The sequence below is a fragment of the Cucumis sativus genome, chromosome 5, assembly GCF_000004075.3.
Source record: "Cucumis sativus cultivar 9930 chromosome 5, Cucumber_9930_V3, whole genome shotgun sequence".
In the NCBI taxonomy this organism is placed as follows: Eukaryota; Viridiplantae; Streptophyta; class Magnoliopsida; order Cucurbitales; family Cucurbitaceae; genus Cucumis; species Cucumis sativus.
The window spans coordinates 31212957-31232686 of record NC_026659.2 but is presented as its reverse complement, the minus strand read 5'-3'; the positions used below and the strand labels follow the sequence as shown (position 1 = coordinate 31232686).

At 35.1% G+C, this 19730-nt stretch overlaps 5 protein-coding genes across 6 annotated transcripts; 2 read left to right on the top strand and 3 right to left on the bottom strand.

The window, feature by feature from the left end:
* Window positions 1-127: 127 nt before the first annotated feature.
* Window positions 128-6067, bottom strand: LOC101220043 (30-kDa cleavage and polyadenylation specificity factor 30). Its single transcript, XM_004141476.3, has 7 exons — window positions 5509-6067; window positions 4175-4558; window positions 3207-3369; window positions 2977-3087; window positions 2743-2811; window positions 1425-1511; window positions 128-1219 (listed from the first exon to the last, which is right to left on the bottom strand). Exons 1-7 carry the CDS (start codon window positions 5913-5915, stop codon window positions 317-319), a joined length of 2124 nt encoding a protein of 707 aa, XP_004141524.1. The 5' UTR covers window positions 5916-6067; the 3' UTR covers window positions 128-316.
* Window positions 5253-8619, bottom strand: LOC101222710 (cationic amino acid transporter 1). Of its 2 annotated transcripts, XM_031885723.1 has the most exons (4): window positions 8532-8619; window positions 7874-8306; window positions 7021-7794; window positions 5253-6881 (listed from the first exon to the last, which is right to left on the bottom strand). In XM_031885723.1, the coding sequence occupies exons 2-4, from the start codon at window positions 8292-8294 to the stop codon at window positions 6322-6324; spliced, it is 1755 nt and encodes a 584-aa protein (XP_031741583.1). In that variant the 5' UTR covers window positions 8295-8306; window positions 8532-8619; the 3' UTR covers window positions 5253-6321. The 2 variants fall into 2 exon arrangements, with proteins under 2 accessions (XP_031741583.1, XP_004141615.1); XM_004141567.3 differs by lacking the exon at window positions 8532-8619 and having other exon boundaries at window positions 7874-8458.
* Window positions 8620-9901: 1282 nt separating this feature from the next.
* Window positions 9902-10947, bottom strand: LOC101222472 (thaumatin-like protein 1b). The gene is made up of 2 exons (XM_004141566.3): window positions 10827-10947; window positions 9902-10680 (listed from the first exon to the last, which is right to left on the bottom strand). The coding sequence occupies exons 1-2, from the start codon at window positions 10879-10881 to the stop codon at window positions 9998-10000; spliced, it is 738 nt and encodes a 245-aa protein (XP_004141614.1). The 5' UTR covers window positions 10882-10947; the 3' UTR covers window positions 9902-9997.
* A 655-nt stretch (window positions 10948-11602) lies between these two features.
* LOC116403770 (probable carboxylesterase 18) lies at window positions 11603-13832 on the top strand. The gene has a single exon (XM_031885327.1). It carries the CDS (start codon window positions 11781-11783, stop codon window positions 12378-12380), a length of 600 nt encoding a protein of 199 aa, XP_031741187.1. The 5' UTR covers window positions 11603-11780; the 3' UTR covers window positions 12381-13832.
* A 2644-nt stretch (window positions 13833-16476) lies between these two features.
* Window positions 16477-19608, top strand: LOC101219808 (probable carboxylesterase 18). The gene is made up of 2 exons (XM_004141475.3): window positions 16477-17139; window positions 18988-19608. The coding sequence occupies exons 1-2, from the start codon at window positions 16548-16550 to the stop codon at window positions 19413-19415; spliced, it is 1020 nt and encodes a 339-aa protein (XP_004141523.1). The 5' UTR covers window positions 16477-16547; the 3' UTR covers window positions 19416-19608.
* The last annotated feature ends 122 nt before the right edge of the window (window positions 19609-19730 follow it).

Sequence of the window (19730 nt, the reverse complement as noted above, 5' to 3'; positions counted from 1 at the left end):
ACAAACTAGCAATCTTTCATTTCTGTCATCAAGTGAAAACTCTCCCTCTTCTTCCCTTACTTTTACAGGGAGAAGGTGAAAGTGGGGATCAACAATGGAGGGGGCCAAGGGAGGAAGACATAGCAGCTTCACATAATCGAATATTGAAGTTATGAGATTCTTCCCTTCATATGAAAGTTCACTTACAAATTTGTAAGATAATGTATGAATTACGACAATACTTAGAAATGTATAACTTTCGTCACAAGAAGTTGCCTATAAAATTAAAAGAGAAACAAAAAAAGAGTACTCCAATATTAGAACTAACTACAAGTAATCACTGATTAGAGATTGCAGTTGCATCTCCTTCTGAGCCTCTCCGCTTCTTCTTACCCTCTCCATGCCTTGATCGTCGAGGTGCCTCGTCTTCGCTTTCGCTTTCTTCATTCCTGAAAGTGGTTCCTGTTCCATATTGCTCATCAGAATAGGCTTTTGAGCCCTGCTTATATTGCATTTCTTCATCGCGTCCACTACTTTGAATTTCCACGCCTTTGTTTTGATCCATGCCAACTATATATCTATCATTGGTTAGTCCCCTTTGATCCCTCTTAATAGCTCGATTCATGTTCTGAGACGAGGGTACTGCAGGAGGTGGATACAATGGAGACACACCCACAGGACGACCAGGACGAGCTGGGTTAGCACCGGCAACCCCCATCCCACCCATGAATGGACCACGCCCTTGACCCATCATCATGCCAAACCCACTAGGGGGGAACATAGCCGCAGGTTGAGAAGGTCGTCCTCGAAACATCATAGCAGTTGGAGGACCCATAAAATCACCGGAAAACCTAGGAGTAGGACCGTACGGGCCAAAGCCACGAGGGGTCATACCAAAAATGTCAGGCATGGGAAATCCATCGGGTGTAACAGGACCATAAGAAAGCCCATCCGGACCCATCATCCCAGGAGGGAAACCCTGCATTCCATGGAAGGGTCTGGCACCACGTCCCATTGGCATGTGTGGTGGCCACATCATTCCCCTGCCCCTTCCTCTACCCTGAGGTGGTAAGCCAGCGGACTGGCCAAAGCTCTCCTCCTCCTCCTCTTCACTTTCTTCCTCTTCCTCTTCTTCATTATCCTCAAACGGGACAATATCTGGGTTCTCACTTCCAATATCAGGATTAACTCCCTTGGCTTTTTCCTCTTCTCGTTTCGATTCTGCCGCTACTGAGACAGCCTAATAAAAGAAAAAAAGGAAAAGAAAATACAGTTGAGAAATCCAGCTAAAGCTAACCCACACAATTACACATCCTGGAACTGCCAAAGTGCATTTTCTCCTATTTTATTTTCTTCCTCGCCTGCTTGCATATGTACAAAACCTTGTATTGGGAGTGCATTTCGAATTTTTTTTTATTGGACCAAGATGTACAAAGCAAGCATACCATGAGTTCACCATCTGGCTCAAGATAAAGCAAAGATGCCAGCTGCTCACCAACAGAGGGCTCTAGCTCTTGACAATCTCTACTGATCTGCAGTTGGAAGAGTGATAAAAATGACGGCTAAATTAGTATCCAATGCTAACACTGATTGCAGAACAAGACATATAGGGAAGAATATCATAGTTTCAAAAAATCATCCTCCAGGAAATGAACATGTGGATGGTAGACATGAAACAAACGAAGACAACGAGCAGTTTCAAACCAAATAAGTAAAGACAGGGTGCCAATTAAACGATTTTAAAAGATAAACAGGATGGCTTCCAAATCCTTCAAAGTTGAAGCATAGTGAAGGTATCAAAGCCATCTCATGTGATACACAATCAGCATCATCAATTTTCCGGAAGTCATCTCGTTCCCTCTCAATCAAACTATCATGCCACTATCTAATAAAAGATCATGGCCTTTTGCTGAATTTTTCAATTCTCCTAAATACCAAAGTAAATCCACCGATTTTCTAGTCACAAAATGATTATCCTGCACTGCGTCTTTCCGCAGAAGACCTTCTAGCATGCCACATTAGCAATCTGGATAGTGTAACAGTATCATTGGAGAAATATTGAAGCATTCTTTACTAAAATGTCCTTTCATAACAACAAAGGACAAACTATTTATAGGCTAAAATCCAGTTTTGGAACAACAAACAAACTTACCAGACCAAAGAAGTTGCTAGTAATAGGATTAGCAGCAGTGAAACTAATAGAGGGTCACAAGTCACCACGATGAAACAAGCAACAAGACAGTAGCTTAAAAAACAAAAGAAAGCCATGTAAACAAGGATGGTAATCGTAGGTATGCTGAATATTAGAGTGTGAGGTCAATCAGGATTGCAATCCTCATAGGGTTGTATCAACCATTTTAGCACTCTCTGCCAGATGATTCATGGAACGTACATAATATAAAGATCGCAGTCCACACAGGGCAGAATGTAATTTCTAGAAACTAAATCTTACGGAAAGCTCCCAGAGAATCCCACGCCCACACCCATCCAAAAAGGAGGGGGGAAAAGGATAAACTTTCATGCACAAGACAAGATTGCAAGTTCTTACGTATGCTTTCAGATGATTTGACTTCAACAAAACCGGCACTATGTATTATCACCAGAAAGTGCAAAACAAAATATGGATCATAAACATAAAAGACAAAAGAAGCAGAAAATATTTTCAACAGCTCACAAAACAAGTAAAAGAAGAAGCATGACAAAGACATCTGCAGATGTAAATATAAATGGAAATCTTTCTTCATCAAGCTTGAGATACTATACCTTTACTGGTAAATTTTCATTATATGGATTCCTCAAATGACGCGTTTTCTGAAAGGAGAGCTCACATAACTGCAAGTAATGAATTAAAATTATTCATCACAACACGGAGGGCTCAAATTGATGGCATTAAAATCATCCTAAACATCTATACCCTAAATGGCAACAACATGATGAGACACGCAATTGTGATAAATTTCTGCATAAAACTATAGATCTAAGAAATGAAATATCAACCTTCAGCCATTTGAGTGAAAAGTTTTGCCCATAATGTGGAGTTCCATGTGCATATTTCCAATTGCCCCCACTGACAGATCCACCAATCCTGGACATCATCTTTGCACAACCCTAAGCAGCCAATAGCAAATCAGTATGATTCTCGCAAACAAACATACTTTTGGTCCTCAATGACCAAATAGTGTCATAACTCGTACACGTGCACATACACAAGAGTGAATGATTAGCACCTGAAAATGCCGAGTCCGATTGACTGAGAAAATCAAAATAACATTATCAGCAGAATCAAAAGCTTCATTAAGTTTAGCTTCATTGCTTCTTTGAGTTGCCCATACCCCTTGTTGTACAGATAATTCCAAATTCTCACGATTGCAACTTTTAACAATAAAGTACCTAATCTTTCAAAAATAAATTACAGCATTCAGAGTATTTAAAGGGTTGACGTAAAATCAGATTTTTTATTCTGTTTGCCACATTGTATTAAAAATGGGCAACTGCTAGTCATTATCAGGAGAAGAATGGAAAAGGTTGCAGAACCAAAGAAGGGTAAGCCCTTGCTGATTGAGTTCTACAGAAAAGAACTCCAACTCCACTTAGCATAAATCACAAAGCAAGTATAATTACAGAAGCTGGAGAGACCACATAATTTTCAAGTATTAAACCAAACTACATAAAAAAAGTCCGTTAGAAGACAATCTATAACAGAGTATGAGCTTTCAGCCAACAGATTCTAGCTGATCTATAATAAAGCCATAAACGTGAAGGGAAAATCAGTTTCTATAACTTGGCAATTGACATCAGAGACATAGCATTTAATAGCTTGATACAGAACATGTTAAACTGCAAATACCTTAAGACGATACAATTCATGCTCTTCTGAATTCTTTATTTCTTCTCAGTGAAAGTGATTTTTCTGATATAAAAAATATTTACATGTACTCATCTTAAACTCTTAAAAGGTACTGAGTTAGAGTCTTATTCTACCTAAAAATTCTTGTAGTCCCATGGACTACAAATTGATATGAAGAAAAACATTGCTGACTAATGACTAGTGGGAACTTAGAGTAACCAAAAGAAAGCACAAATATGATTTGAACAGTGAAGGTTAAATAACATATCTCTGCAACACTGTGTTCATATGATACAAAAATTTAGTTAAAGTAACATGCAGAAAAACTTCAGGTCTCTTCAGACACACCTAGATATTCCTTGAGGCAAAGACGTTGCATTTCTGTTTAATTGATTGGGCTGGCCATTAGAAAGACTTTGTACTGGAGTCTGGCTGGCTTGTGGTGCAGACTGTTGGCCTTGCTGTTGTTGGACATTAACAGATTCTGCTGCTGAAGGTTTTCCTGTCACTCCTTGAGTGACGAGGGCTGGAACCTGAGGAAATTGAGATTTCTCATTCTGTTGGGATAAGCCAACTCCACGTTGTGTAAAGAATTTGTTTGAGGGACCATAATTGTATGAACCTAAATGCTGTATTTTCTGAAGGATTTCTTCCAGTGGAGGTGGAGGTCCAGGCAGCTTTGCATGCCTATACCGACAATCAGGACCATTTGGACAGAATCCAAACTTGTACCTGCAGTTACAGCGTTTAGCCTTTAGATGTATAACATCATGGTTCTGAAAGGACAAAAATGGGTGTAAAAAGATGTACTACAGAAATTAACATAAAATATCATGCTATTGCAATAGATTTTGTAGAAACTTGAACAAGGATTCCTCAAGATCCAGTGCTGTAAATATGTCTAATGATAACATCAACTTTACATGTATCACTCATGTTCATAATACAGCCATACACATAGCTTAAACTTAAAACTTGAATATCCTTTTAAGAATCATTAATTTCATTGATGAAGGGAAAACTGAAGGAAAGATCAAAGAAGTGCATACAAACAATGCCCAACATTCCCTACTACTACTTTGCTCATATAGAAGAGATGTAGGGATATTCCTTTTCAATATTTTTCTCTCTCTTAGGTCCCTTTTTTCTTTTTCTTTTTTTAGATAACAATTTCCTATGTACTTTGATCCATTAGAAAACAATGATATAGTTGTTGGGTGGCAAAAACTTTTGAAGAAAAGGCTCAAAAACTCGTTCGATCAATGCAGCTACCATTTTATGGGCTTTACAGTTAACAAGGAATTCAAGAACGACAAAGAATGAAAAAAAAATCAGGAGGAGACTTATGTAACTGTTAATTTGATGTTCTTTTGTATATTTCCCCTGGGAGAGTAGATTTTGTTTGTATAATTTCATATATTAAAGATTAAAGAAAACTACATCCTCAACAGAAATTCATAAATGAAAAAGAGTTCAAAATGAAATAAATTTTCCAGTCTGAAATCGATGAACCGCATATGATACTTAAAAAAATTCAACAACTAGAGATAAAGAAAAGCATAAACCCTGAAAACAGACATTGATCACCTCCGACCAAAAGAAAAATACACATAAATTAAACAAGCAAGAACGTAAATCAGACGAAAACCAATCAGATTCCAAATTCCAATTCTCAAACTTACATATTACACTCCTTGATATCTTCGTTGGTATGCTTATAGACGCAATCCTGCTCACGGCACTCGCCATAGAGACGGAAGAACCGGCAAATGGGCATCCGAGACTTATCATACTGATGAAGGAAACCACAAGCATCACCCTTCATACACAAGCTACGAAGCCAATGCCGGCAGACCGTTTGCCGGAAGCTCCTCCGGTTTCCGACGTTACCATGTGGGGCGCCCGTAGGTTCAGCTGAAACAGCAGGACCAAGGGCACCGGAGAGGGGGTTGGAGACGGCAGAGGCAGCGGGTGGGGCAGAAGAGTCGGAATTGATGATGGGTAAGGAGGAAGTGGCGGCAGGGTTCGTGGGACCGGCATCGAGACCGCCCTCGAAATCGAAGCTGAGAACGCCCTCGGAATCTTCCATTAGGGAAGGGAATGGTTAAGCAATTAGGGTTGTGAAGAAGAAGATCATAGCTCAAAAGGAAGAAGCAGTTACCGGAGAGTAGGCAATGAAGTTGAACGGAGTTAAGTTAAATCGGCGAGTGAAAAAAGAGAAGAATTTCGGTTTTTATAAATCGTCGGTCTTACTATTCATATTTGTATTTGTAACCTAAAGTTCATATTTGTATTTGTAACCTAAAGTTCATATTTGTATTTGTAACATAAAGTTCATATTTGCATTACACATACAACAAATTAAAATACACATAAAGTACGATTAAGATAAAGTACATTAACAAGAATATAAATTTTCCCACTGCTATTAATTTAAACAGTTAATAAAATTTTTTCTTCTTCTTCTTCATCGTCATGATTCCAATTCCATTATTTCACACGCTGTCATTAATTTCTGCTGTTTTGGTCTTGGAGTTCATGGCAGTGTCATAAGAAGCATGCAATCCAAATAAGAAATAGTAAATCAAGAGAATCCCAGTCCATATCCCAAACCTTTCAAATGAAGCTCTATCGATGGACCCAAGAAGGAAAAAGTTAATGGCAATGGACAGTGAAGGCAGCCATGGGACCAATGGCACACCCCACACTTGTGGCTTCTTTGCCTGTGGGACGCCGAGCCATAGAGCTAGAGTTGAGAAGAACCATATTGGAAGGGTCACGGCATAGCCGATCCAATTGTCGCTTGTGCTCCAATATGTGGCAGTTGCCATTGAAGATCCGATTATCAGAACTAGGCATATTAAGAGCTTGTTTCGGTTTGATGTTGTGGTTTCGCTGCTGCTGTAGTAGCGTCGGATGATAAGGGCTATGGCTACTAACATGAAGATGAAGAGGGTGGAGATTGAGAGAAGGTTTGAGAGGATATTCATTGATGTGAAGAAAGCAACCATCGCTGTTGCAATGAGCATTGTTGCTGTTGCGTTTACAGGAGTTCCTGTTTTAGAAAATTAAACATTTTCAATTTAGTTGCCAACATATAATGTCAGATAAAAAGATTTAATACTTAAATGGAATCCAAATTTTAGTATTGGTGTGTCGTCTAGACTAAGCAAGGATGGATGCAATGACAGTACCAGTTTTTTCATGGACTTTGGCAAACCATGGAGACACCATGTGGGTTCTAGCAATGTGTGTGAGATACCGAGCTTGACCAACCGAACCAACCAACAACACAGTTGTCATGCCTTTAATAGCACCAGCAGCGACAATGTACTTAGCCCAACTCCAACCAACGGCCTCAAAAGCCATAGAAAACGGTGCATCTGCATCAATTTGTTGATACGGTTGCATGAGGCAGAGCGTAACAGCAAGAATGCAATATAGAACGGTTGTGATCACCATGGATCCAACAAGTCCTATGGGGATATCTTTAGCTGGATTCTTAGTCTCTTCTGCCAACGTCGACACCGCATCGAACCCGACGTATGCAAAGAACAAGACGGCGGAAGCCACGAAAATGCCACGAGGGCCATAAGGGGCAAAGGGAGTGAAGTTTTTCGGGTTGGCTTGAGTTAGCCCAGCAATGATGATGAAGACGATGACAACAACGTGCAAAATGGAGGCAACGTAGTTGAGGCGGGAGGAGCCTTTGGTGCTCACTAGAGCGAAGATGCCGATGATAAGAATGACGACAATGGCGATGGGATCGAGTTGGTTGTAGTCGTCAGGGAAAGCGGATATGTGGACACGAAAATCGTTTGGATGGTGGTTGCAGAGGGTGGCGAAGTATGACGTCCATGCACGAGCTACAGCTGCACTTCCGATAATGTATTCGAGAAGAATGTTTCCGGCAGCGATGAATGCCACAAAGTCCCCTAATTCTACCCTTAGGTAGGCGAATGATCCACCTGGAAAAACCTTTCTAGTTAAATAAGTTTTGAGTCACAATTCATATATGAGACCTTATGCAAAGAAGCATGCACATACCGGCAGCTGGAATCTCAACGGCAAACTCAGTGTAGCAGAAGACAGAAAGCATGGCAGAGATGCCAGAGACAATGTAAGACAAGACGACTGCAGGGCCAGCATGTTTCTTCGTTTCGAGACCGGTGAGGACGAATATACCAGCACCAATGACGGCGCCAACGCCAAACCACATGAGGTCCCACCATGTGAGTGTCTTCTTCATCTGATGCTGGCTTCTCGCCTTCATCTCAACAAGCTCGGTATGATCCGCTGATCGGGCCGTGAGCCGGTTGAAGAGACGAAACGGGGTTGCCTTAAGTGCTTTTGTATAATTTTCCCAACTCTGAAAGGACTCCTCTGGTAGAAAATCATCTTTCCCACAACCACATGATCTTCTTCTGATCCCTTCTCCATTACTACCATCACTGCTCGGCTGCCCCATTCCTATCTCACGCTGAAAAAAGAACAAAAAGTTCAAAATAACTCATAAAGTTTTATTAGTTAGTCTCATTTTTTAACCCTCCAAAGACAACTAACATTCAAGTCAGTAGTGTATGAACTTAGCTTGCTTTGACCCTAAAACATACGAGACAACATGGTTTAATTTATAGTAAGAACTAAAACAAGATTTATGTAAGTCTGAAATAGTTATATGAGAATCATACGTTGAAAAACTAACCTGAGGTGGGCGAGGAGTGAACAAGAGGGTGGAGAAAAGAGATCAGAATCCCTCTTAAGGTAAAGCAAAGAGACAAAGGTGTTTGTGTAAGACAAAAAGTGTTGGAGAAATTGGGTTATAAAGGGGAAGGAAAAACAACCGGTGACAGGCGGTAATACTGAGTTGTTATTTAGATACCCAACTGGCATCTGGAGGTTGATTTTGGAAGTTCAAATTCTATGGTATCAAACGATGCTTTCTAAATTTAAACATAACACTTCATTAAGAATAATTAATCAGGCAGTGAATATTCCCCTAATTTACCACACAACTCCTAATTTCGAATCGGTTTAGATCAAACGAACATGTCATTTAAAATATAAACATTTTTAAAAAAATAATCAAATGAAGAGATCTCTCAATACAAATTTGATTAGTTATTTCGTGTTTGTTTAAACTTATAACCTAAGCTAAAAAATTACAAGTGATGTAATGATCTCCATTTTATTGTAATTGCCTCTACGTACATATATGTTAACATTTTTCTTTTCAAATATGAAAAGCTTTGATTTCTATACATATAATCTTGTAAATAAAAACTTCTATTTAATCTAGAAAATAACAAAAAGTTAAATTTTAAACTAAAATTAATATGAGATGAAGAAATTAGGAGCGTTTGGAACATGTAGAGGTTGAGTTGATCATGATAATTTTGTTCGTGGAGTTACAAAAGTTTTATCTTTGGAGAGTTGGTGTTGAGTTAGGAAAGTATGTATTTGAAACGGTGAGTTGAATTATTTGATATATATATATATGTTAAGTGCAATTTTTTCTGTGACGTACGTACATACAATATGAGTATGCTTTCGGTTTAACATGCATGTTTTTGTTTGCTTACTTTCTTCTTCTTCTTCTTTCTCAACCCATTAATATTACACATCTTTTCTCCACTTTTAACACTCAATTGGGATAGTGTTTAGCTTAAAAACTTCACATATATTTTACAATTTTATGCATGTAACTGTGGTTTTGAGAAAGACAAACTTACCGAGAACATATATTGAACAACTAACAAAAGTAAACAAAGTTTAGTAAAAAAACCGTTGGAGGAATACAAGAGGAAGGAGCGAAAAAGAAAATTAGTTTGATGGAAACACAATCATCCTTCTCAATCAATTTTTAGTGATTTGTTTCTCTCAATCTCAAAGGCCTCGTAGTAACCTTCATCCCTATTCGATTCAACCATTCCATTATTACACGAGTGTCAAAGTAAATGACTTCAATAAATTCAAGTTCCACTATTACAAACTATCCTATGTTTATTAATCCATTTTCTTTTGCAATTGAAATTCATGATGATTAACACATAAATAAAAAATCGGTACGATTGATTAGAATTAAAACAAATGTGACTATAGGATAACTCTCTCAAACATATTGGATTTATTACATTTTATTAAAGCTTTTTCCACCAATAAGTGTTGAATTTAAGGACAAAAAGTGATAGCATAATTAGCTCCACCAGTACAAGTAAATGTACTCGTCTTATCATCATACGCATAGCTATAAGCTTGAGGGCATTGCCTCTTGAATATCCTCGAATAATTCGTGGGCGGGCAAGTTTCCGGCAGATTATGGTCGCCACTGCAGCAATATTCTGGCTTATTAAAAGCCATGCAAGCACTCTTACAAGCTATCACTAACCCACGTGGGCTTTTAACGGCCATCTCCGGTGGACAAACGGGGTTCACACTTCTTCCACAAGCTACTGATTTGCAGCCACTCGATCCACCTATTGGCGTAATTGAAACCGGCAGATTGAAGCCATCAACGAGGCTGATGTCGAAGAAGTCTTGACCACGGTTTGCCGCTATCGTGAATTCCACTAAGGTTGCTGGCGGAGTTGCCCCCGCGCCGTTGCAGGCGATTTGGCCAGAACCGCAGTCTGCTGTTGCACAAGTGAACTTACCATTTGCAGCAGAGCAAAGGGTTCGAGCCCAGAACCGCCCCGACCACGGCGTTGATGATGCATCGACGGTTGTAGTTGTGGTCGAGCCAGGGAGTAGTTTGAAGCCGGTGGTGGAGATTGGATTGCCAGCGCCGGTTAAGGCTCCCGGCCATATTGGGATCCTACAATTGTTTTTGATGATGAAATTGACAGAGTAAACTCCTACAAATATAATGCATTGGTTAAAAACTGAACAATAATTTCACCAGAAACTTCATGAACCCTAGTTGATCAACCATATATAATTGTGAACTCACAACAGCAGAAGATTGTTAAAAGAAAATTCAAAGAGATCAGAAAACATGTACCTGAAATGGAGAATAAGATGATTGAAAGTCTAAGCAAAAGTATTTGAAATGCCATAATATGGATATGGAAATTCCCTTTATTAATTAATAAATTTTTATATTGTATTTATACAATTTTTTAGAAAAGTGATTTCTGATGTTCTTGTGAGGTATGAATCCTATTATATAGCCAATCTCCCCAATGAAAAATGGTGTTAGAATGAACTATAATGATGGTATGCCATCCATAAATGCTCAAAATAGAATTTAATTAACTTTCTCTCATCTACTTTTTCTACCATTTTTTTTGTTTTTGTTTTTTCTAATCTTTCTCATCAAGATCATCTCTCAATGGTAAATTTAGGAAGAAGTTTTCATTATTTAACCTAATTATCATTTAGTTAAGTTGTTGTTATTTGAAATTTTCAATGTTAATATAATTAAGCACAATGTCTTAAATTGCCAATATATTTTATTAATGTTTAATTTGTAAACATAACATGATTTCATTGAAAGCAATTACCATATCTATGAAAACGATGCTTTATAGATCAAAACTATTTTAGAAAAATATTATTGAAACATGAAAGCTAGAGCAAAGAATGGAGGGAGAACATTAATTAATTGCCCTATTAACTTTGATTTATATTGAGAAAATTGCATGAAAATGTTAACATATTGACAACCATATTTCTAAATTTTGAGTATATCACTTAGCTTCCATTATTTATACATTTTCATAGATTCAAATATCAAAATGAAATCAAATAACCAATATTTTCATTACATTATAAAAAACATAAAAATTTAAAATAAAACAATATCACAAACGTAAATATAATAAATAAAGTTTCTTCTTAAAACTTTTCTAAAAGTATCCATTGAAATCAAAATCGATGAAGGCTTTAGTTGTCCCGGCTTGTGATCATCACGGTGAAGGCTTTGAATGTTGAAGCTTAAATTAGAGTTTTAGCAATGGCGGAAACACCTCCCAAGCTTCCATGGAAGTCCCGAGTTCTTATTCGTCTCTTTTCCTCAGCCTCTTTCATAAGTCGTCGTTCAAACATCACCGTCAACCGTTTCCTAATCAGTTTCTTCGACCCCAAGATCCCTTCTTCTTCTAAACAACAAAACGGGGTTTCGACTTACGACGTCGTTTTCGATCATTCTCGTAATCTCTGGTTTCGCTTCTTTCTTCCTTTTTCTTTTTCTTCTTCAGCTGATAGTGTTACACTGCCCGTTATCATTTACTATCACGGTGGTGGGTTTGTGTTCTTTTCGCCTGATTCGATGGCTTACGATGATCTTTGCCGGAGACTGGCACGTGAGTTAGGTGCGGTGGTTGCGTCTGTTAATTATCGACTTTCTCCAGAACATCGTTTCCCAATTCCTTATGAAGATGGATTTGAAGCTTTGAAATTTCTTGACACTGTGGAAAATAATTTGGATTTTGGTGGTTTTCCAGTGAAGTTGGATGTTAGTCGGTGTTTTCTCGCCGGTGATAGTGCTGGCGGCAATCTCCCTCACCACGTGGCTCTTAGATCCGGTGGCTACGACTTCAAGAAGGTAACGTAACGTAACGTTACCGTTTTCGTTTATTTCGGTTCATATTTTATTTTTTAATATTCTTCACCAAATTTACAAAACAAAAACCAAAATTTTAAAAATTTCTCCATTTAGTATTAATCTTTATTTTGGTAAATATTGTTTAAGATACAATGAAATGGTTACTAAAAGCTTTAATTTTTTTAAATAACTTATTTGTTAGATTATTCAAAACATATCCTTATTCACTACTATGATATACTGGATGGTTCGACAATAAAAAATGAAGGGTGTATTGAGCTAGCATTGAAAAAAGTATTTGTAAATGTAACTCATCATTTTAGTGTGTTTCGTTCCGTTTTCTTATAATTACTAAGTCAATTTCTTTGTTTCACATTCGATTGTTGAACTAAAAAAGAAAACAAATGCGTAGCCAAAAATATAATTGTGTGATCAATATTGGCTCCTTCGATCAAGCTTTCCCCACAAACAATTCTTTTAGTTTAGTGTATATTTTTAAGTGTGAATCTTAACTTAATAATGATGTCGTTGAATAATAGTAAATTTTAGACTAATAACGAATTGTCGTGTAATATCTTAAACTAACGATGTAATTTTAAATTTCAAATTTTACGATCCAATTAAAAGTTATACATGTTTCAAATTAAAATTGAAGATATAAGTTCACAAATCACGATGATGTCATGTGTTTTTATTACGTGAACTTTCCTCAAAATAAAAAAAAAATAGGCCCAATTTAGCTGAAAAGGGCTAATCAAGTTCAAATTCGAATTAGTTGGGCTAGGTGCTATGTTGATGGACCAATCAAACCATAAATCCTAACTCTTCGAGTTGAATCATGCTCTTGAAGATATAGATACTCTGTTCCAAGACCTTTAACTTAAAATATATTATGTTTGGAGAAAGATTATGTGCTCGAAACGTATTGATTTATAGAAAGAGAATAAGAAGATTAATTGCAATACAACCACTTTTTGGAGGAGAAGAGAGAATCACCAATGTTGACTTTGGAAGAAACAGATCGGTCTTGGAAAGCAATTTTGCCAAATGGGTCAAGCAGAAACCACCCGGCAGCTCATGTGTTCGGAGCCGATTGTGTTCGAGACATATCGAGCGCAGCGTTTCCACCGACGCTTTTGATCGTGGGAGGACGAGACCCTTTACGAGATTGAGAGAGAAGGTATTACGAGTGGTTGAAAGAGGGTGGAAAAGAAGTTGATTTGGTTGAATATCCAAATGCCATTAGTCATGGATTTTATGCAGTTCCTGAGCTCAAGGATTGTTCATTGCTAATTAAAGATGCAATTGATTTCATGCACAAACATATGCCACTTTAAAATAGCTTTCTTTTAAGTTTTTCTCACGAGTTTATGTTCATGTAATTTTGTTAAGAGTGTTTGGATAAGTTTAACCCAAAACAAAAGTTGAAATCTTATTCTAATTTTGATATTTGTTTTGATATCTGATTTGATACATTATATATTTTTCTTATCTTGTTAATACATATAATTATTAAAATAAGAACAACGATTAGGTGCAATATAGTTCACATATACACAATGTGATAACGTACGTACTCTTTCTTACACTTATATTTTTTTCTTGAAATAATGTAATATATACTAAAATTTTTAATTTGAAAATATTTAGTTTTTTTCCTACACGCTCATCGAGATTTGAAATAATTGGTTTTTCATCTAAAGAAGTTATTGTAGTGTTCACATGGAACTTAGTCGTAAATCTTAGGGTTTTTTTTTGGTTCGTGATCCATTTTTTTTTATATTTTCAAAAACAAAAATACAAAGAAAATAATTAAAACAGCTTGTTTGGTATTCTTTCTTAAAAAAACATGATTTTCAAAAACAATATTTAAAATAATCCATTTTTGAAAATAATAAAATTGTTACGTTCTTTGTTTCTAGATTTTGTTTTCAGAAACAATGAACATGGAATACACGATTTCATTTTGAAATTCACAACCGTACCAAACACTAAACTTTGAATTTTGAATATGAATTTCAAAGTTTTAAACCAAAAGAGAAAATAAAATGAGATAGTTGTAAATTTAGCAATTAGATTCAAAATAATTAAGTATATAACAACATTTTAAAAAATTTGCAAATATAGTTTTGCTATATCAGCTATAGTTTTGCTATATTTGCATTTTTTTTAAAAAAATGTTGTTATATCCTTAATTATTATGGTTAAAATGACTATCAATTATAATTACCCAAATAAAAATTTTGTTTTTGCTTTTCACGAAATTCTTTATTTTTCAAAATAGTTTTCAAATCATGAACCAAATAGAGCCTTATTTTCTACAAACATCCTTGATAAGAAAGAGATAATGATAATGATATGAGGAAAAGAGCGAGTTCGAATTTGAAAACCTATCAAACTATTTTAATTTCATTTTTTTTTAAAGTTAGTAAACATTATGTGACAAACATCACTAGAGTGGTGTGTGCATATTTTCTCTCTGGTAGGTCACATTCTTCTCTCCTTCAATCGAATTTGCTACTCTCGTCGATTTGGCGAGAACTGTCATTATAGACTAATTATTCCATTAGGTTAAATGGTGAGCAATAAATGTGATTCTAGAAAAAAGAAAGAAAGAAACCCTCATTAATAAAGCCTAACCATTTTTGCCTCCATCGTTAATTAGTTAAACTTGCCATTAATAAGGTGTCCCCAAAAGTGAACCTAAAAGTTTGGCCCAATATCTTAAAATACCTCTCGTTCAAAATTAGTTAAAGTATAAAGTAAAATTTTAAATTTTATTAATAATAAACATTTTAGTTATTATTTCAAATCTACGAGAGAGTACATGAACCAGATGTGAAATGGATGATATTAACATTTAACATTTTAATAACATAAAACTTGTAAATTTCTCATATGATGAAAAACATGAAAATCATCGTGATCGATCCCACGATAAAAACATGTAAGTTACATTAAAAAAAAAAACACGAAATTTGATTATTCCTTAAATTGAACATTATGTTTGGAAAATAAATATAAAATTGAGATCCTCGAGACCATCGTCTTATATACAAGCATATAATTTGAGATTAATTAAACGATACGAATCAAGAGTTAATTAACAAAGGATGAGTAGTACTCTCAAATGATCAACAATGGAGATTTGAAAATTATGTAATAATCCCATAAGAATTTAAAATGAAGTTTCACATTTAAATTTTAAAAAAAAATAACAAACTTAATTAGATTTAATTTGGAGAGATTTTCTAATCTTTTAAAACTATTTCTTTTGCATATTTTTCAAAAGCATCTATTACTTTTGGTCATCCCTACCAAAATTTCAAATAATTTTTCTTCAATCTCTCAACCCCAAAATTTGTTTAAAATACATTAAAAATCTACTTTCGAATAATTTAATTTTTTTAAAAATAATTTATTTTTAAAATTAAACAATGTAATCAAAAGTGTGAAGAAAAAAACTTTTTGAGGTTTGAATTTTTATTAAAAACTCATCTTGCTTCAGTAATTATAAATTAGTTAATTATTTTGTTAATCTATTTGTATTTTTGTGGACGGCTTCTAATATTATATTCTAAAGAGAAATTAAAGGAGCCGACTTTGTCACGTTAAAGTTTCATAGTTAATTACGCTCAACCTCCAACCAAACCAATACCAATATATATATATATATAAAACCATTGTTTACTTATGAACTTTAACAACTATTTATAATGGTATGAATTTTTAATCAAACAAAAAAAATAGAAGCAAAATCATGAACGTTGGTAATGTCGAGCTTTTGATATCAACGGTAAAATTTGTAATATTTAGAAAGAGTCAAATAACCCCACATTTTAAATAAGAATTAGAGAATAGAAAATTTAAAATATTTTTTGAAGCTATATTTGTAAATATTTTAATTCATTTTATCGATAAATCTATTGATTTTCTCTCGCCGTTAGTGAATGAATCCACCTCGTTCATAAAAGTCTTCCTTCATCATTTTTCTTATCTTATAATATATATGGGTGAAAAATCACTTTCAACTATAATATTGATTGTGAGCCACAGCCCTTAAGCCAAATAAAGTTATCATATGGCCATCACTCTAATTATTTGAGCAATAAATAGACCAAATTCAAAACTCACCTAAAGCTAACCCACATATCACATATCACATATCCTTCAATAATGGAAAGGCTTCCATTCAAGTTTCGTATTCTTCTCTACTTCTTTTCCTTTGCCTCTTTCATAAGCCGTCGTTCCAACGTAACCGTTAACCGTTTCTTAATGTCCCTCTTCGACCCGAAGTACTCTGCTTCTTCTAAACCCCGTCACGGTGTCTCCACTTACGACGTCGTTTTCGACCCTTCTCATAATCTTTGGTTTCGTCTCTTTCTTCCTTCTTCTTCTTCTTCTACTGATAATAATAATGTTACTGATCTGCCCGTCATTGTTTACTATCATGGCGGTGGGTTTGTTTTCTTTTCGGCTAACTCAATGGCTTACGATGATCTTTGTCGGAGACTCGCACGAGAGTTACGGGTGGCAGTTGTATCCGTTAATTATCGACTTTCTCCGGAACATCGTTGTCCCATTCCTTATGAAGATGGATTTGATGCTTTGAAATATCTTGATGGTATGGACTTGGATGGTGGTGGTTTTCCGGTGAAACTTGATGTTAGTCGGTGTTTTCTAGCGGGTGATAGTGCCGGCGGTAACTTGGCTCACCATGTGGCCGTCAGAGCCGGCGGCCATAACTTCAAGAAGCTGAAGATTAAAGGTTAGTACTCTTGATGTCATATATATATATACACACACATATTGATATGATAATTCATACGTTAGAGATCATGAAGTTATGAAAAATATATATCACATTAAAATTCAAAATTCAAAATGTTTATTAATTTACCTTTTCTTTTTTGTAAAAATTTGGTGTGAAGCTTAGCTTATAAATATTGTAAAAATTAAATTCTTAAATTTTCAAAAGTAATTGTAATTAATTCACTAAATTAATTGGCTTTTGGAACTTTAGGAGTTTGATGAACAAAAATCATAAGTTCCATCGTTGAATTAAATTTGGAAGAATAATGGATATGATGCAATTAAGAAAAAGGTCTAAATTAAATTATTAGTGTAGAGTTTTAATTGTTACACGTTAAAATTTATGGGTATATAGTTTGATGTTGGGTCAAATTTGAAAAGTGTATGTAGATAGTTACTCAAAATTTTTACGTTTTTGTTTTATTTTTTTTACAAAGTTTTGAAATAATATTGATAACTATTACTATAGATAATTCATTGAGTGTCACCCATTCCACTAAATTGTCCAATCACATACAATTTACCACGTGATATTCGAAGTGCATCTAAATATTATCGAAAAAAGAATATCTTTTTAATATTTCAACCATAAATGATATTTTTAATAAAATAGCATTTGGTACATTCAATCATCAAACAACTAATTTTGATCCATATTTTAAAATGTACAAATGTAGTGGTTGAGTTTTGCAAGATATAATTAAGAGGGCATGATATTATATATACATTAATTTCCTAATGTCATTTTCATTTATATCTCCATCTTTTTCTCCTCACCTATTAGCTCTATATTTTAATTTAGGTAGATGAATTAAACTCGAAACTTTGTCTTCAAATGCATAAATGCTAGTTCAGCTGAGTTCATATTGACGATAGAAAAGGAAAGAATCAACGTAATGACTAAAATGAACATATTAAAAAGTGAACTTTATCAACCAAAATAAAAAGAAAAAGAACTCTGCCTCATCTTTCCTCTTTCATCATCTCATCTACTCACATGCCCCCACACCATGGATGGTGAAAACCGAAGGATTAAACATGTGATATATATATATATATATATATAGTTGCAGGAGACTTGAATATTTGACAGTGGAGTGAACCCAACCTGGGTGTCCTACGAGTACATATTGTATTAAGATATATTAAGTGGTGATGTAGAAAAGGCACCAACTATATATCTTCTTAGATCCCACAATTTAATGCTTTTTCTTTTAGAGCTTTTAAGGTATATATCTCATTTACCCAATATGCTATATGCAGTTCTTTGGTTAAAGTAAGAACACCAGAAATGACTGAATTATTGGAATAAATTAAAGACTCTTTGCTGTGTACACAATAAAGTATTAAGATTGCACTCAAATTTGGTTTGGTATTAGGTGAGTGTGTCAAAGAAAAAGGTGGGAGTTAATATGATCAACATAACTCTAAATTGATCCTCTAAACTTGTTTTATCCAACTTTGAGGTATGAGGGGTTTGATCTATTAGAAATGTAGTCTTCATCGGTCTCATGTTGTCCTCGTTCTCATTCTCCCTTCTTTGTCGAATATTACATCTTGGCTTAAGACTATCTTTCTCGTGTTGGGATTGTAGAGATTATTGTAACGTTAGGTATTTGAGTATGTACTTCTCACTCTTATCATCCAACTTAACTTCTGTTTTCATATATGAAATACACATATTAGTGATATAATGTTTCCAAAGACTTTGAGATGAGGGACCGATCTCCGGTTAGCAAGTTTCCAAATAGGCTTCAGTCGTAAACTATATATTATTTAACATTTTATTCATATTTTTTACAAGGTATAATTGCAATACAACCATTCTTCGGGGGAGAGGAGCGAGTAGAGTCGGAGATTAAATTCAGTAAATCGCCAATGTTAAACTTGGAACAGGCAGACTGGTACTGGAAGGCGTTTTTGCCAAAAGGGTGTGACAGAAACCACCCGGCGGTGCATGTGTTCGGCCCCAGTGGCGGAGACGAGATCTCGAAGGTGAAGTTTCCGACGACACTTCTGATTTTAGGAGGAAAGGATCAGTTGGGAGATTGGGGGAAAAAGTACTACGAGTGGCTTAAAGATGAGTGTGGAAAAGAAGTTGATTTGGTTGAATATCCAAATGCAATCCATGGATTTTATGTAGTTCCTGAGTTGAAGGATTCTTCATTGCTAATCAAAGATATGAATGATTTCATACACAAAATTATAGGAAAACTCAAAATTGAAGGATGATCTAAACTTTCTTATTCTGTTTTGTTAATTAAAGTTTGTACTTCCATTCTTTAAATTTTAATAAACAAATATATAATCCCGTACTTGACGGTTTGTATCAATTTAAACTTAGAACTAATCCTTGTATCAACTTGGATTTTAGTTTTTTTCAAGTGTATTCATCTACCCTTCTATAATGTTCTATTTGTATTAATCAATTTGGACTTATTAGTACATGTATATACTCTAATAGTTTATTTTGTAAAATTGATATTTAAATTAGAAATTTACACACATTTAAGAATTAATGAAGAGATGATTTTCAAATGTATAATC

Bases quoted from the DNA above. Each gene is read 5' to 3' on its own strand.
- LOC101219808 (XM_004141475.3), top strand. From the start codon at position 16,548: ATGGAAAGGCTTCCATTCAAGTTTCGTATTCTTCTCTACTTCTTTTCC. The intron at 17,140-18,987 runs GTTAGTACTCTT...ATTTTTTACAAG, and splicing joins CAAGAAGCTGAAGATTAAAG to GTATAATTGCAATACAACCA.
- LOC101222710 (XM_031885723.1), bottom strand. From the start codon at position 8,294: ATGGGGCAGCCGAGCAGTGATGGTAGTAATGGAGAAGGGATCAGAAGA. The intron at 7,795-7,873 runs GTATGTGCATGC...AGGTTTTTCCAG, and splicing joins CGTTGAGATTCCAGCTGCCG to GTGGATCATTCGCCTACCTA. The intron at 6,882-7,020 runs GTACTGTCATTG...TTTCTAAAACAG, and splicing joins CAAAGTCCATGAAAAAACTG to GAACTCCTGTAAACGCAACA.
- LOC116403770 (XM_031885327.1), top strand. From the start codon at position 11,781: ATGGCGGAAACACCTCCCAAGCTTCCATGGAAGTCCCGAGTTCTTATT.
- LOC101222472 (XM_004141566.3), bottom strand. From the start codon at position 10,881: ATGGCATTTCAAATACTTTTGCTTAGACTTTCAATCATCTTATTCTCC. The intron at 10,681-10,826 runs GTACATGTTTTC...TTATATTTGTAG, and splicing joins CATCTTATTCTCCATTTCAG to GAGTTTACTCTGTCAATTTC.
- LOC101220043 (XM_004141476.3), bottom strand. From the start codon at position 5,915: ATGGAAGATTCCGAGGGCGTTCTCAGCTTCGATTTCGAGGGCGGTCTC. The intron at 3,088-3,206 runs GTGCTAATCATT...TTGGCTGCTTAG, and splicing joins ATCGGACTCGGCATTTTCAG to GGTTGTGCAAAGATGATGTC. The intron at 2,812-2,976 runs GTTGATATTTCA...CATTACTTGCAG, and splicing joins TTTCACTCAAATGGCTGAAG to TTATGTGAGCTCTCCTTTCA.